At 41.7% G+C, this 25,628-nt stretch overlaps 1 protein-coding gene and 1 long non-coding RNA gene across 3 annotated transcripts in view; one reads left to right on the top strand and one right to left on the bottom strand.

The window, feature by feature from the left end:
* Window positions 1-1,133: 1,133 nt before the first annotated feature.
* Window positions 1,134-17,005, bottom strand: LOC121357257. Its single transcript, XR_005955706.1, has 2 exons — window positions 16,658-17,005; window positions 1,134-2,727 (listed from the first exon to the last, which is right to left on the bottom strand). It is a non-coding gene; the product is annotated as an uncharacterized LOC121357257 (long non-coding RNA).
* Window positions 16,141-25,628, top strand: part of TMTC2 (transmembrane O-mannosyltransferase targeting cadherins 2) — a 235,075-nt gene continuing 225,587 nt past the window's right edge. For both annotated transcript variants that reach the window (XM_041474412.1, XM_041474411.1), the window contains exon 1: window positions 16,141-16,613. Coding sequence is in view for 1 of the 2 variants with exons in the window: in XM_041474411.1 (XP_041330345.1) it covers window positions 16,531-16,613 (83 nt within the window). In the remaining variant the exon portion in view is untranslated. The remainder of the gene's footprint in view (window positions 16,614-25,628) is intronic.

Genomic DNA, 25,628 nt, shown 5'->3' with positions numbered 1-25,628 from the left:
GGGACTTTAGGTTGGATATGACAAAAATGTTCTTCACTTGTTGGGCACTGGAACAGGCTCTCCAGGGCAGTTGCCACAGCACCAAGCCTGACAGAATTCAAGAACAGATTGGACAATACTCTCAGGCACATGGTGTGACTTTTGGGAATGTCCTATGCAGGGTTAGGAGTCGGACTCGATGATCCTTGTGGGTGCCTTCCAACTCAGCTTATTTTGTGAGTATTCTTACTAGAAATCTGAGCTGATTAGGATGGTAGAGCCTGACTCAGCAAAATACTTGAACATGACTGCACAAGCTGGATAATAAGATGATAGTTGGTGTGGGTCTAGGAATGTTCTGAATAAATACCACAGTTCCCACTTGCTCCCAGTACATCTTCCCAGAGGCCAGATACAGCTGTGAGGACACAGTTGGGTGGAACAAGGCCGTAAGGCTCCTGGGGTTGCAGAGCAAAGGGGGCTCTGGTGTTTTGCAAAGGTTCAGAGCAGAGGCCCTGCAGCAGGGGTGGGCAAGGTGGAAGCAGCGGTGAAAGTGTCATGCTCAGCACACAATGTTTGATGGGTCTTCATGTAACCCCATTAAAGTCAATGAGAACGAAACACACACTTTGCTCTGCAGAGATGGGATTACTCATGCGCCTAAAATTAAACATGTGGTTAAGTGCTCTGCTGAACCAGGGCCAGAGAGATGGAAAATGAGCACTGCCAGTACTGATTCTCCCCCATCGTCTTTTCCACACAGCTGCCTCCTGACGCCTGCTGACTCTTTCGTAAATATGGACTGTAGCTATAGTACTGTATTAATTACTAAAAGAAACTGGGACATATCCAAAGCCCTGGCCTCACTGAGGAGGTTTGAACAAAACTTCCATTAACACCAAGTTAAGATCATAAAAATGGGATTCTGCAGCGTAAGAATGGAGTTGTTCTTAACACAATGGATGGAGATGAGGTTTCCTGTGACAGAACCAAATCCATGGGAAAGTACAACTACGAGATAAGTCTAGAGGAAAGGTAAATTTTCTGTTGATAAACGTACATTAGAGAGCTTCTTCTGCAGTTTTCTTTTTGTGTGAACTTAATTAACTTGTCAACTCTTTGAGCATAAATAACTCTTACAGTACCAGAGAAAATTTCATATGTTTGTGTACAGCACATTTATTATTAACACATTTCCTTATTTTACAGGTGTGTAATCATTAATTTGATCCAACAAACAAAAGAATTGTGGTTGCATCAAATTGTTTCTTTAGATTTAAAACTAAAAATGCAAGCTAGAGTGGAATCTCTGTTTGAAACAGGAAAAATGTCATATGTGCATGTTTGACATAAATGATTATTCATTTAACAAGCATCTGGAATTTATGTTACATAAATTTGGTAAGTCACCATATTCTTACATCTCCTCACCACTTTCAGAATGACATTCCAAGAGTTACATTCAATCTTCTTTTAGAACAGGCTATACTTCCTCTATCCATGTATGCATCCCATAAGAAAACAATTGAGGTAAAACATATCATACAAGAATATAAGTGATACTACAGATATTAGACCTTAATAAACTATGTGTTTTATTTGTGTATCAGTTATAAAGCTGTGGATTTTCTTATAAACATTAATGATAAGGCTTTGATATGCATTTTATTATCTTTGGAAATGTGGGCATTTCTTATTGAAATAAGCACTCAAAAGTAGACAGGATGCAGAATTTTAGAAAATGTTGTCTTCCCCTCTGACAGTGCAAAAAACTTAAGAAGATTTTTGAAACTGCTTACCATGTGGTTTGTTCTGTTAAAGTAAATCAATATCAGAGTAAAGACCCAGGAATTCCAAGAATTTTTGCACAGGTCATTTAACTTATCTGTTCCTCCACTTGTTACTGTGCTATCAGTGTTTTACTGATAACTGCCTTTGAACCAATAAAGTAAAATTGAATTAGAATTGTAAAAAGCTTGATGATATTAGATAAAAACTGTTAAGTAAGAATAAATTATTATGTCAAATATGTACTAAATATATCTAGTAGACACTACATCATAGTTAATAACAACCAATAATAATAATAATGCAATGCACAACAATCCTTTAAAAACCTGGTGTCTTTCATTGCTGCCAGTAGATCTGGGTGTACAAGAGAAGATACTCCAGCTATTTGCTCTTTAATGGAAAAAGTGTGTTCCCAGGCTGGACACTTATCAGTGAGGCTTTGTTAGATATAGACTAACTCCAGAAAATGTAGAACAGGGTCTGCTATGCTCCAGAAGACCATAAAGCATCTACAACTATGCTTCAGTATTTAACTTCTACTTTCTTGGTTCTTGCCTTAATAATCGTCTTGGAAAACGCAAGCCAAGACAGTTGGTTTGTGTTGCTTTTTGTCAACCCTCATATATTAAAAGCATAGATGTTTGGTATGTGGTGTTTTAGGTGTAAGGGGGCAAATACAAATGTCATATAAACCAAAAAATAATTAATGTCCCTTCCCAAAATGAAAAGAACTCAGCCTGCACAATGTCCATATCTTGCAAGAGCCACTTTTCTTTAGCCATTGTTCCATATTTACACTTATCCAGTTGAAATCTGAAGACTGAGGGAATCAGATCCATGTTAAACTTCTTGCCTGTAACAGCTGAAGAACACAGTGGCTAAAACTCAAAAAGGTTTCTGTCTGTCAGACTTCCCTGTTGAACAGTAGACCTGGGAGGTGGTGTTTACTTTTTTTGGCTGTAAAAAAAAAAAAAATCACCTTAAGCTGAGCTCAAGTAAAATGCATTTTTAAAAAAATACATGTTTTTCCCCTCCCCAACATTACTGTTTATAAGGGAATGAAGAGTGTTTAGGGAACACAATCCAGGAAAGATGGCAGAGGTTTTTAGTGTCTGTGGCTAGATTAATATTAGAGTGGCTGTAACTCTTACATGACCAGCTTGCTTGAAGAGATAGTGATATTTGGATGAATAAGCTAAAAGGCCTGGAAAGAGATAAAAGCGAACAAGGCTGCACTGTGGTGAGCAGCAATGGATGCCCAGGCATATCCTAGGGGAAGTACTGACCTGTGCCTGTTTGCTCCTGGCACTGGGGTATGTCATTTTTCTCTGCTTTCATCACAGCTATCGTCTTCCCCACTTCCCCTAACCATTTTATCATGCATATTTTTATTATTTCTTCATATATTTTTAATGCGTATTTTTGGTAACAATATGAGTGTTGCAGAAAAATCTACTGTACAGAACCCAGGATTAAGAAGCCTGCATGATTTACCCATCCCACAAGTAAAGACTAGAAACTGGAATACCTTTCTCTATCAGTTTTTAGAGTGGCTTCAAGAAGATAAGGACCCTCTGTATAATGCAGCTGAAGAAGCCATTTAGCCTGCAAGGCAGACAGGACATGTCAATTAAGAATGACCTAGTTTCACTGGACTGGTGCAGATTATGGGTATTCACTGAACTATGCTGGAAAGCAACCACAAATCATATGGCTCTGCTTAGGAAAACTACCCATGAGAAGTGGGATTAATTTTGGCCTGAAAAATGAAGTTTTGTCAGGTTGGACAGCTATCTCACAGAGACAGGACGGTCTGTGCCTGTGGTACCCCCAGCTTACCAAGCAGCAGGTGCTGAGCTGGGGGGTCACAAAGCTAGATTCCAGTAATAGAATTAAAGAGTGGTTGGTCATTTTATCTCCCTGACAGAGGGAGAGCAATACAAGAGCAGGAAGTATGAGGTAAGAACCACAAACAAAGCCTGGAGGAATGATTTGTTATGGTTTAGGATCATATGAGAAGTCTTGAAAGAGCGTCAGCAAAATCTGGGTGTGGCAAAAGTGTGTCCTAGCAGAAGGTCTTAAAGCAGGCAACAAAACAATAGCAGGAGTTCATGTGGTCTAGACCAATGGCCAAATGCAGGAAACCACAAAGTGTGCTTGCTGGCAGAGAGGAAGAAGTGCCTGAGAGTGGAAAATCACTGTTACAGCCAAGCAATATCCAGGAGGGACCCAGACACTTCCTCATAGAGCACCAGGAATTATGTGGGCGACCCTGGCTCCATGTTCTCAAGGATGGATCAGGACAGATGCCAGCAGTGAAAGCAGCATCCCTGGGGGAGTGTATACAAGAGGGGAAAAGCAGAGCAGCAGGAGGGAAAGTTGAAGCTAGACAGAAATACCCATTTCACAGATACCCATCACATAAAGCAGTCTGTAAGATCAATTGGGGTCTGAAAGCAGTTTGTCCTGCAAATGACCTTATGAAGGAGAGCAGCTGGCTAAGGGCTCTCTGTCAGTTAAGGAAAACAGAAGTCTTTGGGATTATGTCAGAAAGTGATTGGTGTCTGTAGATGCTCACCTCTGAATCACCATCACCCAGTGATGATGAAGAAAATCTAAGGGTCACACTGGCTGTGAGCTGCAGTGGTCCAGTGGCACAAGAGTGCAGGTGAGCCTGACGACCAGGGCTGGGGAAAGAGTAACACTCACTGAGGTGTCAACGGGACTGAACAGAAAGAATCACTAGGTGGACTAGCACAAGATAAACTTGCAGCACATGTGAGTGTCACATGCTTTTTTGGTAAAAACTAACATACTGCAAAATAGAGTAAAACACAAGACATGTAACCTTGGTTTACAAGGCTTAGGTAACTGCTGTTCTCAGTACATGCAGTTAACCTAATGGTATAACTTCTAGTTGACTTCTCTGATAGGGCTGAGGGGCCAGAAAGCTACAGTGTGGGATCTGCCAGAACATCCCTACAGAAAAGCATTGCTTTTTTTGATTGCTGCTAGCAACTTAGTGTTGTCTGAAGCCATGCACAGCAGAAGCATTTGGTATTTTGCCAAAGCAAAAAGGAACGGGTGTTTTACCCAAACCACTTGGAAGGATTCAACTCTCTTTGTGTTTCATGCATACCTCTACAATGTACCCAGAGCACCATGGAGGCGAAGCAAAATCTGTATGTGAGTCAGAGAGGAGACTGACACTGAGAAGTGATGTAAGTTGGCTGGATTTGCCTGAAAAAACAGGGTGGAAGCAGGGACTAGTACCCAGTCCTTTGCCATCCAGCAGTGATAAGGAAGGAGTGACCACCAAGGGGCAGCATTTTCTTAATAGTTTTGTCATGTTGGTTGTAAGATCTTCTCCCCTACTATCCCTATGACACCATTCAGATATCTGAAATAAATAAATAAATAAATAAAATAGTGGTTGAAAAATGGCCATGAGAGCATATAAATGACAGTCAACAAGAGAGCACCCAGCACTGGCCTCTTTTTGGAAGTACAGAGCAGAGAAGTCACAGAATCTGGAGAAGATTTGTAAAATGCTCTGACTTATGTGAAAGGTACCATTGATCGATATTTTACACTTTAATGTCACAGAGTGCAAAAGTGTGATTAATGGAACAATTAAATTCCCTTGCTTCCAGCAGAGACCTGAACCTTCATTTTGGTGGGTTTTTTCAGTACCATAACGTTTAGCTAGTTTAAAGGTGTTCTTTAATTTCTTTTTGACCTCATATCCAAATTTTACAGTGAAAAATTATGTCACATTGTCAGCAAAAACAATTAGACTATGATCCTTTAATCACTCATATTAAGCATGAAGTCCCTGATTCAGCAATGCATTTAAGTGTGCTTTGAATTTTAATTATGTGTGACGATCATTGTTATTCAGAAAGGCGTGTTTGTATGTTTAGGCTTATGCTTGTATGTTTTGCTGAACTGAAGCTTTTGAGCAATAAGAAGGTATCTGGCACTTACCTAAAAGCAATCGAGGGTGAGTCATAGTAGTGAAACTGAAGTTGTGGCCACAGAGAGCTGCTGCATAGAGCAGTCTCCTAGCTCTGTACTATAATAATCAAGAAAGAAAAAGATCTGCTTATCTCAGTCTTCAGATTCCTGAAGTGTCTTTTTTTCTGGTTGAAACTGCATTATTTTACCAGGGTCCTTTTATTTCTTGTCAATCAAGGATGATGAATATGGGAATGTTTGTTTGTTTAATCACACTTTCCACTGGACAAATAATTCCCAGCACGCAGGGGTGGCTGTTGAACAAACTCCTGCTGTAAAACCAGTTGAAAGGCTCCCATTGATTCTGAGGAAAGCAGCTTCAGGCCCTGGGTGAGTCACTGCATGGGCAGCCCTGGTCTCAGCACTTCTTGTGTTGTCTCTGTAATACAGCAGCAGATCAAGGTCTCCCAGCCAGAGACCTTGTGACTAACAAATGCTGAGACTGGAGAATCACTTCCCAATCCTGAAGTCTTCTGACAGCAGGCTGCTGCCTCTTTCTATCTGCTTCTTTCTTTCTAGATGTCTCAGGCATCAGTGCGAGCTACCCTAGGACAGCAGACTGTGTCTAACAGCACCTGGCAGGGCTCTGGCAAACACTGTACTTGGATGCAAGGCACCACTGTTCCACTTGCCTCATCAGGATACTAAGGGAAGAATTTAAGCCCCTGTCAACTCAGCGTAATAAATGAGAGAACTCCCCAGCTGATTATCAGCTCTTTTACCTGCAATGTCTTGGACCATTTAAATCTTACTATGACTGATTAAAAAACATAATGGAAAATTGATTTTTTTCTGTGTTATAGGGGGAAAATCAATGCAGATTAAGAACAAGAGAAACAGAGAAAGGGAAGAAATACAACTGCAAATTCCACTGGACTCAAATCCAAAACCAAGAGTATATATTCTAAACTGCAGGAACACACGCTTTCTAAAGCCTCCTAAGTCTCTGCACCGGTAAAATAATCTCAAACAAACTTGAAAGCAGATTGAAAATAGATGGGGTGTCTCTAAGTGAAAAGAGACAGTTATCCTCTCCACCTGCTAACAAACACAGCTCTTTTTTTGTTATGAAATGTCTCTAACTTAAAATACTGCCTGAAAGTAAATAAATGCCTGAAAGTAAACTCCATCAATTCATGATGAAGTCTTCAAAGGCATTTTGGAAGACACTCTAAACCACTGCCTTTATTATAGCTTTATTTAGGATTTGAGGAGAGAGAATACTGCAATCAGAAAGGAAGAAAGACAGACAGAGGAAATTATTACATTTCAACCCCTGTGATTTAGAAAGAATAACATGCTTCTTTCTTGATCTGTTATATCATGTACTTACAGAGTAAAATTTGACAATGTGGCATGGAACTGTAACTGCTTGCTGATGTGATATCATCCTCTGCTGTATACCAGGAACTTCTGGACCTGGAAATTCTGTGCCCTTTCTAGAATGTATCCTCCCACTGCTTTTGGATTAATCACTGTATGCTCCCCTCTGTACTTTCCAGAAGAAGTGATTAATGGAAAGGGTGGGTAGCCATGCCCTCACTGCTGTGTAATCACTTCTCTTCATATAGAATAAAGGTCAATTTTGACAGCAATATTATTTTTTTAATTATTGTTTTTCTAAGTTTCTCAAACCCTTTTGACAAACCTAGGTAAGTTTTCCTCCTTTCTGAAGTTGTGCAGGCACACACATTTATTCCTCATGTAAAGGAGAAAAAGTTGTTGCTGCAGTGCTCTGGGCATTTAAGACCTGCTAAAAGTACAGCACCAAGTAGGTACTTTTAACCCTGGTGGTGATGAGTGCATATCTGTCAGAGGATGTAAAGCTGAGCTTGCTGTTCACTTTTGGAGGCCTTCCCAAACATTTCACCATTCCACCCGATAAGGAAAGTAGGCTGGGAAAAATGCTACACATTAATTGTGGCAAAGACTGTCCTGTCTCCATTTTGACAACGGGATTAAGAAAACATGATTTCTAATGGCTACACTGAGAATTAGGGATGTTTGACATCTGTTTCTGTAATTCTGCTCTCCCTAAATGCTCTAAAAAGCATCCGAAGGCACCAGATTCTGTGATAGGAACACCAGAAGAAATGCCTCGAGGAATATAACTGGGAAAATGGGCACTGCATATAATGGGTACTGGCCTCCAGAACTGCCTGCAGCAGGACCCTCAGCATTGCAACCCTGTTCTCCCTTTTTTTCCATCACGTCCTCTGCTATGTGAGTGTTTTTTTCTATCCACTGCCAAACTTTAAACATCAGAAAACTTATAAACTCAAACTAAACCGTTTGGCTTAAAAAGCTGCAATAAAAGTGAACATTGGAGAATATGAATCAGATAAATGTGTCCCTGTGACAAGAGTTTGGTTTCTCTCCTGAAAAATAATTTGTTATTTCATATGTTTTGCCACTGAAGGTTTGCTTCTAGAAAGCATGTTATAGAGACCATCAGAAATTTTCTCTGAAGCCGAGTTCAAACATGTGTAAAAATTAGACACCTCTCCTTTTTGGCGTGTGTATAAATAACATTATAGCATTCTCCCCATAGAGTGTATGGCAAAGATGGAGACACATTTACAGATAACCTATGTAAGCCACACCAGCTTTGGTGTCTTTGTACCAAAGCAATGATGAAGTAAGTTAGCTAGGGATTTGCTCCTCCTCCACAAAATCAGCTCGTGGCTCATTTCATTTTTGCTGGTAAAGCTCTTGAGTTACCAGCAGCAGTTTTGCAGTCTTGTTTGGTAGCCTTTTTGCCTGGCTGGTGCTGCTCGGTGTCCCTGTGGCAACGCTTATCTGGCAGTATTCCTGACTAACTTGTCAGAACCCTTTCAAAGTTGAACTCTTTGAATTGAAGGTGGGTAGGAATTGCAAATAAAGAACCTTTTTTCTTATCTTTCCTTATTTATGGCCGGGGAAAAAAGTACTTTGTGGGTTGTTTGTGGGTTATTTGTACACACTGAGGATTGTGTCACAGGATCCTTTCAGCCAACTACCATCTGCTGCTGCTAATGGAAACTGTCTAAACCAGCCCAAATTAGGCAAGTCTCTGAGATCAAACTATAAGAAGAATGAAGAATTTGCAGTCAGTTTAATTTTCAAAATGGTATTCTAAAATGTGTGGGTTTCTTCCAAGTCCCTAGTTAAAACATGCTGCAATGCACAACAGTGCAGTGCCGAGGGCGCACTCGGCAGGGAAAGGGGGTAACTCTGAGGTAATGGAAAAGACAGTTTCTTCTAAACAGTTGGAATACGTCTGGCGATTTGGATGGGTCTATATATAGTGGGTGCTGGGACTAGGCTGAAGAGGCAGGAATCACCCAGGGAAAATGTATTTCAGCAATGGACTTTAATAGCACAAGACAATGGAGCAGACCTACCTTGCATGTTTGTGTGATTAATAGCTGCGGTGAAGGGTTAGTGAGTAACAGCCTGATGCCAAATGGATATCAATGGGATCAAACCATGCATTTGGCAGATATAGGAAGGAGCATTCATTGCTGCACACAGAATAAAGGAGAGTGAGGCAGCAGCTCCCCGAACCCCCGGTAGAGCTCTGGCATGTGAACAAGAATCTGGCTGTAACCCTGCACAATAAGGACCACGCATGTACACATGTGCACGCAATTACATGGCATGAATGTAACAAGAGAAAATTGAATATAAAATATCACAGAAAGCCAATAATTCTGGTTTATATCCTTCTTTCTCCTTGATGCATAAGAGAACCTGGCTATTTTAAAATCTGGGTTCTATTTACATAGCCAAATTTAATGCTGTTTCTTGTGCAAAATATGGTAGGAAGGAATTTAAAATGTCAACATTCTCTAGACCTGTTTATCTCTTTTCATGCTTCACTCTGTATTAAGGAATAGACACTAGATGATTGAAACTGCAATGGTTCTGCTGAAGATATGACAAGTTATACCAACTGCAAACATGATCCAAAATCTCTGACAATGTACCTGCCCTACAAAATAAGGATTTAATCACATGGAACCAGCATATGGGAAAATCCTTTTGTTGATCATGGAGGTTGCATCTCTTACTCATTAGCAGACTGAGGAAACTAAATTAAGGCCTTAAAACAGGAAGTCATATTTCCCATGAGATGTATTCAGTAGGATATTGTTGTTTTCCAAAAATTCCTAATGGAATTAGAAAGGAATAACATTCTTTTTACCAACTTTATCTAAAAATGATAACAAAACAAATCTTATTATGGTAAATTTTCCTCAAGGTCGCTAGAGATTGATCAAAGTCCAAGTTTGCTATTACCAGTGTGGAAACACCTTGGTATAGACAGGCCTGTTTGGTGACGGTAAATTTCATGCGAGATAGAGCTAGGTATATTTTCCAAGGTATACTTTCCCAAGCAAAGAAAGTAAGCAAAAATTACTAGAATAAAAAATAAGAAGATAGAAAATAAATTAGAAAGCTGCTACTTTGCCAAAGACAGGCAATGTACATGGGAGGGAAAAGTACTGGAATAGTCTCCAAAGAATTTTATTTCTGGTGTGCACACTGGAGATTACAACCTTCATTTCATTGCATCCTATGGCACACATCAATGTAACTGGAATCGAGCATGTATATGAAATAGCCAGTAGCCAAGCAATCAACTCCTTGTTCATAGAAAGTATACAATTCTGTATTTATCCGTTTGTGTGACACAGCAGGGGAGAAATCTGGGTCACCTGCATTTCCTGAGTCACTGCATCACTTAAAAGCTGCGAATGCGCCACTGGATTGATTAAACTTCTGCTACAAATCTTGTGTATAAAAAAACCCTCACGTTTCATATTTTGCATTTTACCATTTTTGAAAATAAAATAAGAAATTGCCTTATCTCCAACATAGAAATGTCCTTAAACCACTAAAAATGCAGTAATGTGTTTATTTCATTAAAAATTAAATTAAATGTGACTTTATTGCTAGCATGTGCTAATTATATTTTGAAGTATGGAGACAGAGGCCATCCAAGATTTCATGTATACAGAGAAGGTTTCCTCAAACTGAGCAAGCAGATGAGAAAAAACATTAATTCCTGCTAATTTAGTTGCTGTTTCTGCTATGTTGTTAATTAAGAACCTAGAACTACTTGAATTATCCTCTCTGGGCTTGTCTACATTGCAGTAAAAAATGTCATTTAGTTCCAATATTATTATGAAAAATCAAACTGACTCTGTTTAGAGGGGTTCAAAGGTTTACTCCCTATAATAATTTCCCCTTGTTTATTTAACTCTTGAGAATTGTTCTTGTGCTGGTGTTAGATATGTTTTGGTAATGTTGACATATTCCCCCTAAATTAAGAGTAATCATGGTTTTCCTGGCTTCACTTCATGCTAATACAGCAGGAAGCCAGGATTGTACTGAGGTAAAGAAGTAAATTAGGTTATTTCATAGAAAATCTGCAGGGATTGAGGTGGAAATTACACTTGCATCTTTGGCTGCTTTTGCTCTGCTGTGGGATGAAGATCTGATCTTGCTGCCATAGAGATGTATAAGTTTTTGTCCAATGTTCACAGCCAATATCCCAGGTTATACACTTGAAGGACAAATAAAGTAGAAGTAGACAGATCTAGAGTAAAAACTGTCTTTCAACATCTGCATCACAAGGGAAGTGTCAATAGCCTGAAAAGTAGAGGACTTATGGACAGCACCATGATTTGCTTCTTTCTGTGGGAAGGAAGATGACAAGGAACAGATTTTCAGCTGCTGATGAAACTTTTCCATCTACTGAGCAATACAGCTGCCAAGAAATGATGAGAGGCAGGATATGATACACAACTCATACTCCCTATCCTCCACCTGCACAAAATCCAGGCTGCACACCACAGACCTCTTGGTTATGTCGCAGGCATCCATCTGTCAAGTAGAACTTTTCTCAGAATTAGTGTCCTAGGCCAAATTAATCCCTGAGATAATTCCATTGTGTTTTGTCTAAGGAAATATCAATTACTGTGAATGGAAGGATGATCTCATGATGAAAGCAAATGAATGACTTGGAATCATGGCTGGGACCTTGGATAGATTCCTCTTCTGCTGTAGAGTTCTCATATGATTTGGATAAACTGAAACAAATGCCAGTTGCCTTGATTTCCACCTGTATAACATGAGGCTAATTCTAAATGACTTCCAGAGTCATCTTTTAAGAATCTATATTTCTTTGAGCTGTTTTGATAAAAAGAACTACAAAAAAGCCCAACCTAACAAAACCAAACTAAACCAGAAAAAATCAAACCAAACCAAACCAATTCCAAAAACCAAAACTGGCATATTGCTATTTTTACAAAGCATGAGAAAAACAGTAAAAGCATCATGTTCTGGGAGATGACAAATAGACATATCTGCATTTAGTAAGTTTATACTGTCAACTTACTCTGAACAAGAAGGATTAAAAACTCTTTTTGATCTCTCTTCGAGCTATCTCAAAGGACATGGGAGATAAATATGCAAAGCAGATTAGGATTAGTCTAGAATGGAGTAATATTAAGAAAATAATCCTTGAAAATTCAAAAAAGACTAAAAAGTACTTTTTTCTCTGCCACTGAGATATGCTCACCTATGAGTCATACAAATGCTCCTGCATGTTTTGTGCATACAAGAAACTTCCCTTGAACTATATTTTTTCCTCTGTAGAGAGAGTCTGCATAATTAGATTAGGTCAAGTTAAAAATGCATCGCTTTTCTCTCTCCCTTTCTCTCCCCCTCTCTCTCTCTCCAGCTCTGCAGCAATACTCTAGCTCCACTGACTGATCTAAAGTAGGAACTGGTGCCTCCCAGAAATGTACATCCTTAAGAAATGTGTTAAGTTAAAATCTCTTCCAAGTACTGATGGAAGTCCTGTGTGTGCTTCTTTTTCCTGCATCTGTTTAATTTTTATTGTCATATCTACAATATTTCATACAGATTTCCATGAAATTTTACAGTTTTGGAGTTGCAACTTAGTTTTACTTTGGCTGTCATTGCTGATATTATTATTACCATAACACTAGCAAAAAAAAAAAAACAAAAAACAAAAAACCAAAAACAAACCAACCAACCAACCAACCAAACATAAAAAACCCCAAAAGCAATTTCTTAGAGAAAGCAGAAGCACTGGTGTCTTTGAAGATTAACATGATCTTGTTAGCATGAAAGGAAAACAACAGCTTGGATTCTAGTCCACAGAATCCAACATTGCCTCTATGGATCAGTGACTAATTGTGAAAGCAGCACTTGGCTAAAGCATTCTCCTCTACTCCTCTTTCTGCACTTTTAATCAAATAAAATATTTTTTTCCTTCCTTAGATAACACCAGTTTATTCTTGACTGCATGGGTATTTCAAAATGGACCAAAGTTTACATTTCTGAGGTTCATTAAGCTACATCTTTGGGTGTCATTTGGATTGTTCAAAATTAGGCACAGTATGTTATGACATTTCTTTGATGGTATCTGAGCATAAGAGCTGGCAAAAAAAAAAATCCACTTAATTATTCCTATAGTTACATTTAATATCCAGTTACCTCATTCTAATAAAAAAACCCAGCAGCTTTCAAGGGGTTAGCCTTTCTCTTCTCAGATGCTTTAAGGAAGTTGGCACAAATATTTTTTACAAGCTCCAGTAAATGAACCCAGTGTATAGAAATTGAAGTGTCTAATCTAATCTGTTGAGGGATCTGTAGCACATGCATTACCCTGACATTTGAGGTCTCATAGTCAGTGACCGGTTAACCAAATCTGTCACTGTGACAGACATGTATTTCTACATGCTGTGCCACAACTTAATCTTTCAGGCACCATTTAGGTGAAATGTCTTGTAGCATGGTGACTCAGAGTCCATAATGTCTTTAATGAAGAAATTTCCCAGCTGGTATTAAAACAGATAACTTTAATTGTCATATTTGCAATAAAGCAAAACAAAGTGAATTTGTCTACCAGGCTCTACACAGTAGATCAGCTGTTAGACCTTGTAACTCTAGTTATCTTTACAATTACTGTCATTATTATGTGTAATTACAATCCTACACCTCTTCCCTGGCACCACAGCTTGTGACTTTCTGGAGGTGAAGACTGTTTTCAAAATATCTGCTTAGTGACAGATCTGAACTTCTAAATTAGCTCTTCTGACACCTTGTGGTTCCTGTACATCACACTGTAAATCTGCTATGAATCAGAATGTTGTCTGATATCTCTCAATGATACAGTAAAAGATAATGTTGTTTATAACCACATGCATTTAATACTTTTAACTAACTCTAAGAATTATTTTATAATTATTTTATTTCTACCCTCTTGTCTTTTGTGGCTTTGTTTAAAAGGGTCAATAATTTTTATGTTCAATTTGTCTCCAGGTTTCTGCACTGGCTCTTTCTGGCTGCTGCCCCTGGTGTGGCCTGGCTTGTGGAGTCCCAGAGCTGACAGGGGGCTGGTGCATGCACATGTTGCCATCTGTATTTTTCTACAAAGCAGGTTATGTCCACTGGAGACAGCTCTTGCCATTGGGAGGAAACTTGCCCTTTGTTTCTGCAAGAAACAAGAAATGTGTCTGCAAGATACAGACTTTGTGGATTCTTGTAGTGCAGACAAATCTGCTTGGACAGGCTGGTTCCAGTCACCCTGGAGCACTTCGGATGTCCTGGGGAACAAGCACTCTCTACACGGTCTACACATTTCATCCCACCCTTTCTTGACACTTGCTTTTATTAGACAGTGCCTGGCTTTGTTGAACTTTTTTCCCTGGAGGATCTATTTTGTTTCTAAAGCTTTTCTGCCAGACCTCATCTACCCCAGTCTGCAGTCCTACCTCTCTGAAGAAAAAATACATATGCTTTTGATGGATAACGAGAGGCCTCTGCCACTATGACTCAGCAGCAATTATACTGCTTTTAATGCAGAGTTTATTAGGATGTTCTACAGAAGGAGCTGTACAATCCTGGAGTGTGAATTCAGCAATTCCACTGCAGCAAGGAGGACTAAGTCGTGATCACTGGGATCTTGGCAGTAGGTCCAGAAGCATATTGAGAACTGGTGGCTGAAAGGAAGGATCACAGGTCTTCTGACAAAGAGTACCAACTCTTTAAAATCTAGGTTGCTATGTTCAGTGCTTCAGGCTGAAAAGTTTGATGCCAGATCAATGTGATTTGCTAATGGGTTCAGTAAGGCCCCTCAGAGCTTTAATGTTCTGAAAAAAATGCACCCTCCCCCCATGTCTGCAATTACTGCCACTGATGGTGATAACACACTCCCTGAATCTAAGTAGAAGCAGCTGAGATGTTTGTGACACTTGGGGCAGACTTCCCAGGAGCACTTTGAGCGTTGCTTGAAAAGAGGTCTTAATGCACTTCGTATATTTTGAGGTTGCAAAGAACAGCATTAAATAATCACATAGGGGAGAAAGAAAACTTGTTAAAAGTTCCCCAGTTTATTAGACACAGCTTGATGAACAGACACCCATTCTTCTGGGACAGCGTGATGTGCCACTTGATGGAAATAATGAGGAAACAGTTACATAAAAGGGCTGGCTAGCAGCAAAAGGAGGCAATGTTTTAAAAACTTTCCATAAAAAAGAAATAATCAGCTTGATGGACCCAAATCCCTTCCATAATTTCATGCCTCTATATTCCATGAATTCTGGAAGATGGTTTCAGTGGATTATTTTCCACAGCTGGCTTTCCTTTCCAGTCTATTTATCTGTTCTACTCAAAGTGCACACCCCTGGCTATACCCACCCCTCCTCTCGCGAGCAGCAGGTGTGGGGATGTCCTGAGGGAGCACCAGCTTGCAGCGCTCCTTGCCTTGGGGTGTGTTTGTTTCCGACCCTCTCTGCCAAGTTTCAGTGATTTTGCTTAACTGTGAGCTAAGCTAAGTGCTCCCTGTGGACTTCACACTGATCAACAGCAGGCTGTGGGCAAGTGTGGAACCCCCTGCTCCGGCATCCATCCCCAATACAGGTATAGCCCCTCTCTTTGCTACTAATCTGACCTATTCAGCACGGCTGAACAAAAAGAAAAAAAGGGAGAAAACGGGAAACAGGAAAATAAATACGGGAAAAGGAAGAAGAGAAAAGGGGAACAGAGAAAAAGGGAAAAGAAAGAGGAGAAAAGTCAAAGAGAAAGCAGAATGGAATAGGAAAATGGAAAAAGGAGAAAAGGAGAAGGAAAATAAGCCGCGACTGTGCCCAGCTGGCAGCGGGACACGGCACAACCTCCGCAGCGGGCGCGGGGCCGCCTCAGCCGCCGGCGCGCGGGGCGGGGCGGGGCGGGGCGGGGCGCGGGGCATGCCGGGAGCCGTGTGCGGGCGGGGCGCGGGGCACGCCGGGAGCTGTGGTTCCCCACCGAGCCCGGGGCGCCCCACGCGGGCGCTCCCAGAGCCTCGGCGGCGGCGCCCGGCTCGGCAGCGACGGGGGTGCGGGCGGGGAACGGAGCTGCGGCAGCGCCGGGGCGCCGCGGGAGAAAGGCGGGAGCCGGAGCTGCAGCCGCGCCCCGCTCCGCTCAGCCCCGCTTCGTTCAGCCCTGTTCCGCTCAGCCCCGCTCCGCTGAGCCCAGCTGCGCCGTCGCCGCCGATCGCCCCGCTGCCATGGGGTAGGGGCGGCGGAGCGGGGTACGCCGTCAGGCTGTGGCCGCCGGCGGAGCGCGGAGCGGCGCCCCGCGGTGCCGGGGGGCGCGAGGGGCAGGCGCGGCGGGGCTGGCGCGGGAGGCCGGGCAGGGCAGGAGGCTGCCCCGGTGCGAGAGAGGGCGGCGGAGGCAGGCGGAGAGATGATCGCGGAGTTGTTGAGCAGCGCCCTGGGGCTCGCCCTGTACCTCAACACCCTGAGCGCCGACTTCTGCTACGATGACAGGTAGGGCGGGGAGCGGCGGGGCTGGGCGGGCGGGGGTTGCTCACCTGTCGGGAGAGGAGCTTCGGCCGCCCCCCTCCTGGTGCCCGGGGCGGCGCCGGAGGGTCCCGCGGCTTTGGCGGCTCGGACTCGGTCCTCTCCAGCCCCACGCAGAGGGAGGGGACCCGCCGATCCAAGTTGGCATGTCCTGCGCTGGTCCCTCATGCTTGGTGTCAGCGGGGTGCCCAGCCGCCTCCCGTCCCGTTCTCCCCCTCCGCCGGGACCGAGCGCCCGCGGGAAGTTGCCGTGCGCTGCCCGGCTGCGCTGGGCGGCCGCGGGGAGCGGAGCCCCGCCGGCCGGGAGCGCCGCTGGGCTGGCTCGGGCTGCCCACCTGCTCCTCTCCTGGCCGTACCTGCCCGCCGGAGCTGCGGAAAGGCGCTGTCCTTAGTCGGGGGAAATTCCGATTTGTGCCTTTTCCGGTGACTTAATCTGATCGCATTTAAAACAGATGCATAATTATAATGTATTGTTAGGGAGAACAGCACGCCTGGCTAAACTTATTAACCGTCCTGGGGTGATTCATGCTCCATTGGAATTAAACCATCCAAAAAGTGAGCCGGGATTGACTTTGACAGCGTTTCATCAGCCTCTCTCCTCTGAGCCGGAGACCGTCTGCCCCGGGGCCGGCTGGGTGGGGGGCTCGGCCGGGCCCGGCGCGGCGCTCCCGGCCTCATCCCGTCCCGGCAGCGCGGCTGGAATCCTGCGGGAGCCGGCAGCTGGCCACGCGTGCGGGGCTGCCTGTGCGGCAGGGAGCGGGGGGAGGGAGCCAGGAGTGCCCCTGGGTGGGTGTGTGAACGGAGGCTCTTACGGCATGGCTCAGGTTCGCGGTGCCAGCGAACTCCCTGAGCAGCTGACAGGCAGGGTTGGTGCCTTGGAGCCTTTGGTGTGAGAGGAGGGAACGGGAGGAAGCACGGCGAGGTGGGATGAGGGATGTGCCTGATCAGGATGATGTTTGCAGGGTGAGTTGAACTTCCCGGTGCGCTGATGGGATGCGAAAGGGTCAGATGCATGTTTGATTAGGCATTTGCCTTGGAAATAACCTGCCTGTCCTGAAGTAATTAGTTACTAAACTTGGAATTTTCCTCCCTTAAGCGGTATTACAGTGCACCTGCTGCATGTAAGATGTGCCACCGCTTCCAGAATACTCCCCCCTGTTTTCAAGGCTTGCTACTATTAAACCTATTATACTGGAAGCAAATGCCAAGTGTTAGTCCTGGTATAGGTCTCTGGCTGAGAACAGAGTTGGCTGCAGAATGTGGCAATTCAGGCTTCAGCCCTCCAGGTCATTTACATGTACTTGAAGCCTTGTGAGCAATTAAACGGTTTTAGGTTTCTGTGGGTCTTCCAATTTTCTAAGTGATTTTTCTTAAACCTATTTGAAAGTTTTGAAGCTTCATTCATAGACAATAAAAGAGAAAAGTCTGCTGTTGCCCTGAAATGTGAGGTCTGAGTTGGATCAATAGGAAGTAGTGAATATTTTGATACAGTGATGCTATTTTAAACCCGCTTATTATAGTTAAGAACTGCAGGACTTGTGGAATATTTACATAACCCTACATAGCAAATATTGCAGTGTTTGGGCAAAAACTGGGTTGTTTAAGCGCAAGCTTAAAAGCCTGTCCTGCAGGCTAGTTCAAATGGACTAGGCATGGAAAGCAGTATGAAGTACTTTCTGGTGCTGTTGATGTGGAGGTCAAGGTTACTCTTGGTTTTGCCTGAGTGTGCTTTAATGCAGTTAGAAAAAAGCGGTATTTGAGTGTCATCTCTGAAAGTGTGGAAAAGATAATCACAGAGAGATTTTGCTAGTGCTAGTCTCATGCTGTTTAAAAGGTGTTCGAAAAGATTGCTTTGTTCATGTGTTTACCTCCTAACTAAATAAAGTACTTCTCATCATTGTAGTTAAGATTTAGGCATTGACTAGAGTGCTGTAAAAGCCAGTTAATGGCACATCTGTATGTGGGGTCATCTAATTAGAATGTTTTTCAATTGCAGCACTGGAAGGGACAAGGCAGAAAGGGCTGTTTCATGCTAGTAATTATTGAACTAGAAAGGGTTATCTATTCAAAGAGGCAGGCGCAGACCCAAAGTATTCTTTTAACTGTAATCACAGAATCTTGCTGCCCTGCAGGAGCTGGCTTGAAATGTAACAGTAGAAAAGGAGGTCGATGCTGGAGCTGCAGGACACAGCCTCCATGTAGGAGATGGATTATGCTACTAACTTGAACTGAACCAAGATTATGCATTTAAAAGCTGGGAACCAACCATGTCTTGTTTCAGGAGGGCAGCATATTGCCATGGTTTTTATTCTGCTTCCTTTGCTATTATATTGAAATTGCATCAACTGTTCTCTTTTTAATATAGTGATCAAACTTACTACAAAAAGGGTGTCTGTAATTGCTTTCTGTATTTTTTTATGTAGGTTGGGCAAGATTAAGTGGCATCATAAAACTTCTTATAGCAAAATCAATTTTCCAATGGTAAGATGTAATATTTTAGCAGCAGCATGGCACCAAACTAAAGACTCTATGGACAGTGATATAACAAGCTTGCTTGTAGTCTGGGCTTTGACTCTGTAGCAAAGGATTCAATGTTTTGTTTCACAACCTTTACCCACTTAAACTGAAATAGCATGAATTTTAAGCTTGAGGAAGTTGGGTGAGCAAATGTACATGTTCTTACTTTTTGTCATTAACCTGCTTAACTCGTTTCTTTCAGGCTAAGCAGATATATTGCACATAATCAGTACAATCCCAATATTTTTGAGCATTGATGTATTGATTACCTTGAATGAAAGTGTCACATGTCAGTTTCTAAGCACAAAGGCCAGTGTTATTGGATGTTTTGGTTTTTTTTCCTTCTGTAGATGTAGACCTAGAAAACATAAGCTTTTGCCACCCTTGTCCCCACCACTGTAATTCTTACAGACAGCTGTGATATTTCCTAGTTATGTGTGTACATTATTACTGAAAGTTTCACCTCCCTAGCTCAAAATCTCCTTGTTCAGCTGGGAGCAAATAGATATATTTTTCCTCTCTTTTTACTTATTTATTTGAAGCTGAATGTGGTATGTAGTATCCCAAAGCAAGAGCTGAATGAAGAAAGAGGGGGAGAAATATTTAAGTAGCTCACATTGCTTGTTAATAAAGGTTTATTTATTGTTAAGCAGAATCATCTTGAAACTGGTAACAGGGTAGAGAATGCAATTTTCATTACTTCTTGCACCGTGTTAAATCCAGTTTCTTCCCAGATTAAAGGGTGGGGCCCTAATCTCTGCACACACAGTTTGTGTTTCATGCTAGTGTCTACCAGTATTACAGGAGGGAGACCCATTGCTACAATTAGGTTTACACGTAGACATGACCATTTTTGCCTGCCATTTAAGCCCCAGCAGCTCACCTGGCAATTTGAGCTGCAGGTGCCTGACACTGAGGCTGTCATCCTTCATGTGGCCTGTGCTGACTAAGACAGGTCACTGTCAGTTTATGGCTGGGGAGGGGAAGATTTAGTGCTCTGTGTATCCGAGGTCAGGCATTGTTACAGTGAACGTGGCAAGAGCAGCTCATCTATTGAGGTGGTCCTTTCTTGTAAATCTCAGAAGAAAGGCATATTTTAGGGGCAGTACAGTAGGAAGCTTTAACCTTGAGTGATGTATTGTCTCAGTGACACGTTGTCAAAATCAGTGTTCTGGAAAATGCATACAGATTTGTCTCTGTCTGTGTAGGGCTCTTCCATGAAATTTGGTAGCACAGACCAACTTTCTCTAGCTTACACTGCATTTTATTTAGCAGGCCTGAATGGGGCAGCCTTGCTGATGGTAGAAAATATCCATCAGCCTTGTTTCAAAGTCACTGGGCAATATTCCAGACTGCGTTGAAAAAATCCTGTTAAATGTTTTCACCCTGTAGTGTCAGACTTGCATCATTTTAAAACAGGCTGAGCCCATACACATTTGACAGTACCTCTGTTGGGTCTGCCACATGAGATTTAATCTAGCAAGTGACCCAAATACGTGCACTAGAAGAACAAGTGTAAGTGCACTGGGGAAAATTACTTGCCATCTGTCTCCTTGTTGTGTGTGTATATTTGATTATTAATTTACATTTGTGATTTTTGTGGCCCTTTTTTGTCATCTTCTCAATTTTTTTTCTCCAAGTACACCTCTCGAGTAGCTTTTAGTAGCTTCAGTTTACAGGTAGCTGCAGTGTTCTGAATTCCAGGAGTGAGGCTGGTGATGGGGAGACAGGGGCTTGTGTGCTTTCTCTCTAGTGTTTTCCTTTTGTCCCCTCTGTTCCATCTTCTGCATGCTAATTTCAAACCACCATAAAGATAATTTTTATATGCAACAGGAGCTATAACATTCATAAAGGAGTAAAGGTAACTTGGAGAAGATGCTTGAGTAACTTAGGCTGTGTAGTAAAGGTTTGTAGTTGAGTTTGTGTTGTATTAACCAAGTGAACTGGTAACGGATTGTCTAATGGGATAAACCCAGCACAATAATATTCTATTAATACCAGTTCTTTTTAAAGTGCTGAACATAACCTAAATATGATTTTGATTTAAAAATGGTTTCTGGATAAAAAATTATGTTGAATGAAACACTTTGATCCAAATGTGAAATCTTAGTTTCATAAAAATATCAGTGAGTGGTTTGTTTTGGTTTTTGTATTTTTCCGTTTGAGATGCTGGAGTATAGAGATTATAGAAAGCAAAAAAGAAATTATGTCCCCACTGGCTTTATTTTAAGATTCTTGTTGCACATGTAACACTAACATAAAGCATGTCACTTCTGGTAGCTGGTTCAGAGGATAAATTCATGCCTGTTAGCAGACGGAGAGTCTCCCTGAGTCGCTGATGGGACGCGCTTCATGTGCAGGAAGTTCTTCCAGCACACAATGGAGTTACAAATTCAAATGATCAACTTTCTCCAACATCTCCCATATGTATTCCAGCTGCACTTCTGAATCCTTTAAGTTTGCCAGAGCGAAAGTCGCTGAAAGGCTCAGAAGTATCTCATCTCAATTTGTTAACCATCTGATAGCTGCAAGAGTGATGAATTAGAGCTCCTTTGCTTCCCTCATCTGGAAGTTTGCCCTTCCCTTGTTGTTTGCTGCTAGATTTGTTTCTTTCTTTTATTCCTTTTTTTTTTTTTTTTCTGTGAAGATGACTGAATCAGATTTTGCTGTTTGTTTATGTAGTTTCTTTCTTCAGCTGAAATATTTGATGCTGAAACTGATGCAAGACTGCTGGCAACCTGTGGAGAGAGTGGCTCCAAAAAAAAAGCTGGAAAAACAGACTAAATCTGAAGGCGGAGATGCTTAGTGTTATTGTTACTTATGTAGAAGTGAATCTGTTCTTTGGGCCAGTGTTTTACGTTCGATTTAAAAAAAAAGAAAAATTCTGGATATTTTATAGTTTTTACTCAGATTTTGAGATAACTGTCTGCTTTTTGGAAAAGAAACCTTTTGAAAATGCCCATTTCCTTCTGTGTTCTTTTAACCCTAATTTTTGTCTGAAATGGTTGTTTGAAAGGTGGAAGCATTTTATTTGGAGACCAGAACCTTATGCTGAAAGTCATAAAATAAATTTTGAAATTTCTCTTGATTGTTGAAGCCTGCTGTTTGCCTTAGGGCTTGGCAACCTTTGACTTCTGTTTTCCCACTTGGGGTGACTGATGATATAAACTCTCCTTATGATCCTTTTGAGTGGGAGCTTGTTCTGTGGGCAGGTTGTTTAAATCAGGATGGCAGTAGGATTTCATTTCACATCTGCTAGATCAGGTGCTTATCCTGTCTCAGGATGGTCATCCAGACTTATGATGTGTTATTTTTTTGTGCAGGCAGTCCCTCCCTAGTCAGAGGGTGTAAATTTTGCAGTTTCTTTCCCAGTTTCACCCGCTGCAGAGCTCCATACTAAACCATTTCCCCCCAAAGGCTAGACTGTTGGTGAATGAAACTCGAAGAGTCAGAGGAAAGTGTTTCTTTGGAATGGCATCCTAAATGTTACTTCACATGTCAACACTGCTGCTCAGTTTGTTACTTCAGGACAGTTGAAATATTTTGTGGACCTGTGAATGGCTTATGACAGACATCTCCAAAGGCAGCAACATGCACTTGGCTCTGTCTTCAGAGGATGCTTCAGGCTAGCACAAGGTTGCTGCTGTTTGTGTATGACAGCTGATTGTGAAACAAAGGATCAAGCTGGATCTCTGGGGCAGCAGCCAAGGATCAAGTAATCTCTCAATCTCTGTTTTACTTGAAGGAAGAATAAAATTGGTAAATCAAACTGTTTGAAGGCGATAAAATTTTGTGACCCAGCCTCTGTAACCTCTGGGGAAGGTTCTTCGATGATGCTTCACTGGCCATTTCTGGCCTCCTTAAGCTTTGAGAGGGAGAAAAAGTAAAAGTGGCTTCCTTGAATATTAATCCTTGTATTTCCTAGGACACTGTGAATTACCCTGTTAGCCTTCATTGTCCTAGTGGCTTCATGAGTTTTCAAAACAACATTTTCAAAGAATAGTGGCAGGTTTCAATTGGAGGTAAATAGTACTTGTTTACTGTCTTCAGTCCCTTGTTTCCTTTACCTCTTCATCTTTTTAATTCCTTTTTGTTTTATTGGAAATACTGTGCTTTCAGCATAAGATTTTTTTTTTGTCTTTTATATCTTAATTATTCTGGTTTTTTTTTTTTTTTTTGTCCAGTGGTTTATTCAAGTGGCCCATATCAATACTTCAAAAACTGATAAGAATCAGTGTAATCTATAAAGACACTGTGGGTATATATACTATCATTATATTAAATAGCAGAATTCTGTTGTATGCTAAAATTTGAGACTCTGCCTTTTATGGCATTTTTCTTCCAACAGAGCTAGACAGGTTTGCTATTGTCTGCCACAAAGGCTCCTTAATATATTCACGGGGGTCACTGTTGACTGCCTCAGATCATTTCCTTCTCTCCAGGATTTAAGCACATTGGCCCCAGCAGCATTCCTGGTCCCAGCTGGCCTGGCAAGCCAGAGACTGACAGATGATTGAACGGGGATTTTCTATAAGATGGTACAAACCATTGATTCTAGATGACTGGGCTGGTCTGTGAAATCTTCCATTATTCACCAACTTGTCAGTAGCCCTGCCCTGACCTCTGACCTGGGTTTCAAGGGAGGACACGTTTTTCTGAATTTAGCATGTGTCCAGGATGGGTGTTTCTGAATTTATTGTTACTCTAGGCTATTTTGCTAATGAGAGGATTGTATGATTTTTAGCTCCTACATGCTTTAGTTGGCTAGTCCAATTCTCATTCAGGGGAACAACGCAGTAATTGGTAGCAGAACTGTTGCTGTGAAGTCCCTGCCAGTGCCTGTATGCTATTTTCATGCAGCTTGGTAATTTGCATACTTAAATCCTAAAAAAGACTTGAACTCTTGAAACAGGGTCACTATTCAGTGACCAAAATTGTCATGGAAACAAACCTACTCAACAGCAGCCAATGCCCTTCCTAGATTTCTCTCCAGTCTTCTCTTCTCACCTCTATGTTTTTTTACCTATAGCAGTTAATAATTGGAAGCTGGGCCCAGGAACCAGACTCCAGTGTGCCACTTCCACATCATGTAGCATGACCTGCATGCAGTGCTTAGGTGGGAAACCAGTCTCTGAACACTCTCAAATACCTAACTGAAGTGTCTATCTGCAGCCCCAACTTAGACACAGCATTTCATTTCTGTACATAGTGTTTCCAATTGCTTGGCTGCCTGCTCTAAGTGTAACTTGAGTTAACTGCTTGTCTATGATTTTTCTCTCCTTCTGATGCAAGGGAATGTAGCTCGAAGTTGTATGGCTCTCTGTGAATCAGGTACTTTTATTTAGGAGGCAGTGCTTGGCTGAGTGTGTGGGCTTCCAGTGTCATGATGTATCAGGAGTGCCTTTGCAGCATCCAGCCTCCAATTTCTGTGCAGGAATATTTCTCAGTTGATGCTTTTTAAAATAGCTTTTATGTTTTCTCAGCAACTATTGAAGTTCGTGATGGCTATTTACTTTGGTACTAAAAAAGCAGTCATGGAGTTCCAGTGCATGAATAAAGCACTAAGAAATACTCTTCCATGGAAAGTAGTTCCCTAAAGTTGATGTTTGGAGCAGTTTTAACATGGCATAATTACTTAGTGGGGGGAAGAGGAAAAACCCTGAGTCATGGGATGTTGTCCATTATAAAGATCTTTAAGAATTAAGGAAAATAAAAATGTGTCTGTAGATAGGGGTCAGCCAATACCTTTATTGTGGAATATCACAATTAAAACCAAGCCCTGAAATCCAGCCAACCACCACAAAACTCTATCCATTTATCAAAGAGCCCCTTGATATGTCTTCATCCAGATTCCAACAAGAGATGAAAGACTTCAGGAGGAAACCAGCTTGTGTGTATAAAAGATTGCCTTGTGCTGAAGTTACCTCTAGAAGGTAGGCGGAGGAGGTCTGTCCCATTGTCATTTAAATTGTAAATATTCAGTGTTGGCTGGTATGTTGTGGCAATTCCTGTGCCTGTATTTTACCCCAGGGTGTTTCCCAGAGGTGTTTTGTAACATGCTTAAGGTTCAGCCTGCTGTGGGTGAGGTTATGAGTTGTCCAGTTGAAGTTCTTTACTATATTAATACCTATATATGTGACAGGCTTGTCATAGACACTTTGCATTGAAACATGCTATTAATTGAATTATAAAGTGATAACCAGCATCTTGTAGGCAAACTGGGAAGAACTGGAATTCTTAATCCAGCATAATTTGATATTTTTTTGATTTTTTTTTTTTTTTGTCAGCAACTGATTTGTTTCAGTCTCTCACATGAAATCTTGAAGTGGGGATTAATTTCAGAAGTCTGCCACTTCTGTGACTTTAACTTTGGCTTGTCCAAGTCTTTTGTGTGCGTATATAGTGTGATGGTGTTTTCAGAGTGTGCTTTTGGTGGTGGACCTTTGAAAAGATATGGGGGGCTCTT

This window comes from Pyrgilauda ruficollis, unplaced genomic scaffold (assembly GCF_017590135.1).
Source record: "Pyrgilauda ruficollis isolate IOZ18807 unplaced genomic scaffold, ASM1759013v1 scaffold32, whole genome shotgun sequence".
Classification (NCBI taxonomy): domain Eukaryota; kingdom Metazoa; phylum Chordata; class Aves; order Passeriformes; family Passeridae; genus Pyrgilauda; species Pyrgilauda ruficollis.
This window is presented reverse-complemented; position numbering and strand designations above follow the sequence as displayed.